The following is a 2776-nucleotide window of genomic DNA, read 5'->3' as shown; positions in this document are numbered from 1 at the left end:
TCAACTGAAGAAGGCAGAGCTTCTCATGCAAAGTCAGAAATCCAGGATCTTCAATTATCCAGAAAAATCTTTTTTTTCTAGATAATTTTGTCTCTCTGTCTTCTCTCCTAGCGCTGTGGCTTTTGAGCCACGGTTTGGACTGCTATTTCAGCATGGTGCCATCTCTCAGATACCCTAATTTATAGTTTTAAATAATTTTTACCTTTCTATGGCATTTATTCCCATGTTGGCCACTTGATGGGATCGATATTATCCTCATATATATATATACATATGTGGCTTAATTTCACTTCATTTTTATTTCTAGAACCAGCTGATTCATATGAAGAATATTTTGAACCATCTAAGACAACTATTGAAACAAAAAGTAAATGAGAAACAGAAGCAACGATATGCCGATGCTATTGCTAAGTACCACTCCTTGAAAATACTCCTGGTAGATAAACTCAACCAAAATGAAGAACGGGCTGGACTCCTCATAGACTCAATCCCTGTTCTTTGTAATCATTGCAAGACCTTCAGGCAGTATTTGAATTGTTCTCAAGAGAATTATATTCATAAACTTTGCGGACTGCGATCTAATTTATATGAAATCGACATTCAACAACGATTAAAGATTGTAGAATAAAGAATTACACTCTCAGAGTGGTTAGCATTAGGAATGTCATCCTGCTGTAGAAACTTTACCAGATCAGATTGGAGCCAGGTGCATCCTACAGGGTTGCCAGTCCTCAGTCAAACCGTCCAACCCATGCCAGCATGGGAAACGGACGTTAAATGATGATGATGAAGATAATATATATATATATATATATATATATATATATATATATATTGTTTAATTTCACTTTCTTTTTATTTCTAGAACCAGCTGTTTCATTTGGAGAATCTTTTGAACGAAATAAGACAACTACATAAACGAAGTGTAAATGAGAAACAGAAGCTACGATATTCCAATGCTATTGGCAAGTACCAGTCCTTGAAAATACTCCTGGTAGATAAACTCAACCAAAAGGAAGAACGGGCTGGACTCATGGACTCAATCCCTGTTCTTTGTCATCATTGCAAAAGTTTCATGCTTTATTTTAATTGCTCTCAAGAGAATTATATTCATAAACTTTGCGGACGGCGATCTAATTTATATGAAATCGATATTCAACAACGATTAAAGATTGTAGAATAAAGAATGGTTTATGATTTTACATTTTTGGTATGATTACTACATTATAGCTGTGGGCAGTTTAATAGATGAACTCAAACATATCACAGTCTGATGAAGGATAAGCAATCCGAGACTTCGAAGCTGTTCTTGTTAAAGAATAATAAATAAAACTATTAAAAAGGTTGCAAGACGCAACGACAATTTTAGGACAATAAAAATAAGAAAACCGTGGAAATTTTACCGGTGAGTGTGTTACTTAATAAGGCACAAAAAGAAAATGACTCTCCCCAGACACAATAGAATATGCTTCAACACACGAACTCATATAAAGACTCCTGCAAACCAAATCCCAAAACGAAAAATAGTAAATAAATACTCGAGAAAAAGTATTCTGTTTAAAGTAAAATTATTGTCAGATAACCAGATATTGGATAGCTGGATGGTTATCTAAAACACATGTGTTTCCGAGTCAGAGATGGAAGGCATAGAATAAATATTCGACTGTTCCTTGTGGCAGGAGGTGACAAAATGCCACATTTCGTTTGTGGTTGTTGTAAAAAGGAGAGAGCGGGAACGAAATGAAGTCACGGAAAATAATTGTGTGGAATTTACTAAGAGTTACGTCCCCTGGTCTCTAAATTCTTATGTTTGGCTATAAGAATGCGAATCTGTTGGGTAGAAATATGTGTAGGGTGTTAAGGGTTTGGTACGTGTGTAGGGCTGATACATGTGTTGGAGTTCTTTGGTGGGGCTGGAATAGGGGTGCAGATGCCTGAACCTATAACCCCATGTTTGGGCATGTATGCACATGTAAGTCCATATGTATATAGTGTTTTTTGAAGGCACGTGACTTAGTGGCAAGGAGCATTGTTGGGGCGAGCGGCAAGGGCAGCAGCTGCTGCTGTCGCAGTTTGATGGCCATTGTACTTTGAATGGCCCTTTTTATGTTGGGTATCAAAATCCTGCTAGAGTTTACTTAGTTGTTCATCACTTCAGGCTGAATAGAGCAAGTACCAGTTATGTACTGAGGGAAATATAATTCAGTTCATCCTTGCTACCCTCGAAAAATTCATAGGAGCCCCGTGATTAGTCTATGTCACATGACTGGATTTTGTCACTCCACTGTGGTCATGCTGTAGCACTTGTTTCGATATCAACCTCAGTTGTTAATTTGGTACACATTTTTGTCAAATGCTTGGGAGTTGAGTGTACCTCGAGTTACGTTCCTTTTTCAGGAGTTATCTCCTCCTAGAGATGAAGCACAAGATATTTGCACCAATGTCTTTACGTGGCACTCCGTCGGTTACAACGGCGAGGGTTCCAGTTGATCCGATCAACGGAACAGCCTGCTCGTGAAATTAACGTGCAAGTGGCTGAGTAATTCACAGACACGTGTATCATTAACGTAGTTCTCAGGGGAGATTCAGCGTGACACAGAGTGTGACAAAGCTGGCCCTTTGAAGTACAAGTACAACAGAAACAGGAAGAAAGAGTGAGAGAAAGTTGTGGTGAAAGAGTGAAGCAGGGTTCGCCACCATTCCTTGCTGGAGCCTAGAGGAACCATAGGTGTTTTCGCTCAATAAACACTCACAACGCCCGGTCTGAGAATCGAAA

The 2776-nt window shown here is 38.5% G+C and overlaps 1 protein-coding gene across 2 annotated transcripts in view; it reads left to right on the top strand.

The window, feature by feature from the left end:
- The window catches only part of LOC115223560, a 30411-nt gene extending 29224 nt beyond the window's left edge, over positions 1 to 1187 (top strand). The window contains exon 11 of one of the 2 annotated variants that reach the window (XM_036512380.1): positions 866 to 1187. In XM_036512380.1, coding sequence (XP_036368273.1) covers positions 866 to 1183 — 318 coding nt within the window. In that variant the 3' untranslated portion in view covers positions 1184 to 1187. Of the gene's footprint in view, positions 1 to 307; positions 634 to 865 lie in introns of those variants that run through there. The other variant, XM_029794197.2, reaches the window with a different exon arrangement.
- Positions 1188 to 2776: the final 1589 nt, after the last annotated feature.

Source organism: Octopus sinensis, linkage group LG23 (genome assembly GCF_006345805.1).
Source record: "Octopus sinensis linkage group LG23, ASM634580v1, whole genome shotgun sequence".
NCBI classification, from domain to species: Eukaryota; Metazoa; Mollusca; class Cephalopoda; order Octopoda; family Octopodidae; genus Octopus; species Octopus sinensis.
Note: the sequence above shows the minus strand (reverse complement) of the source record. Positions and strands in the feature narration are given on the sequence as shown.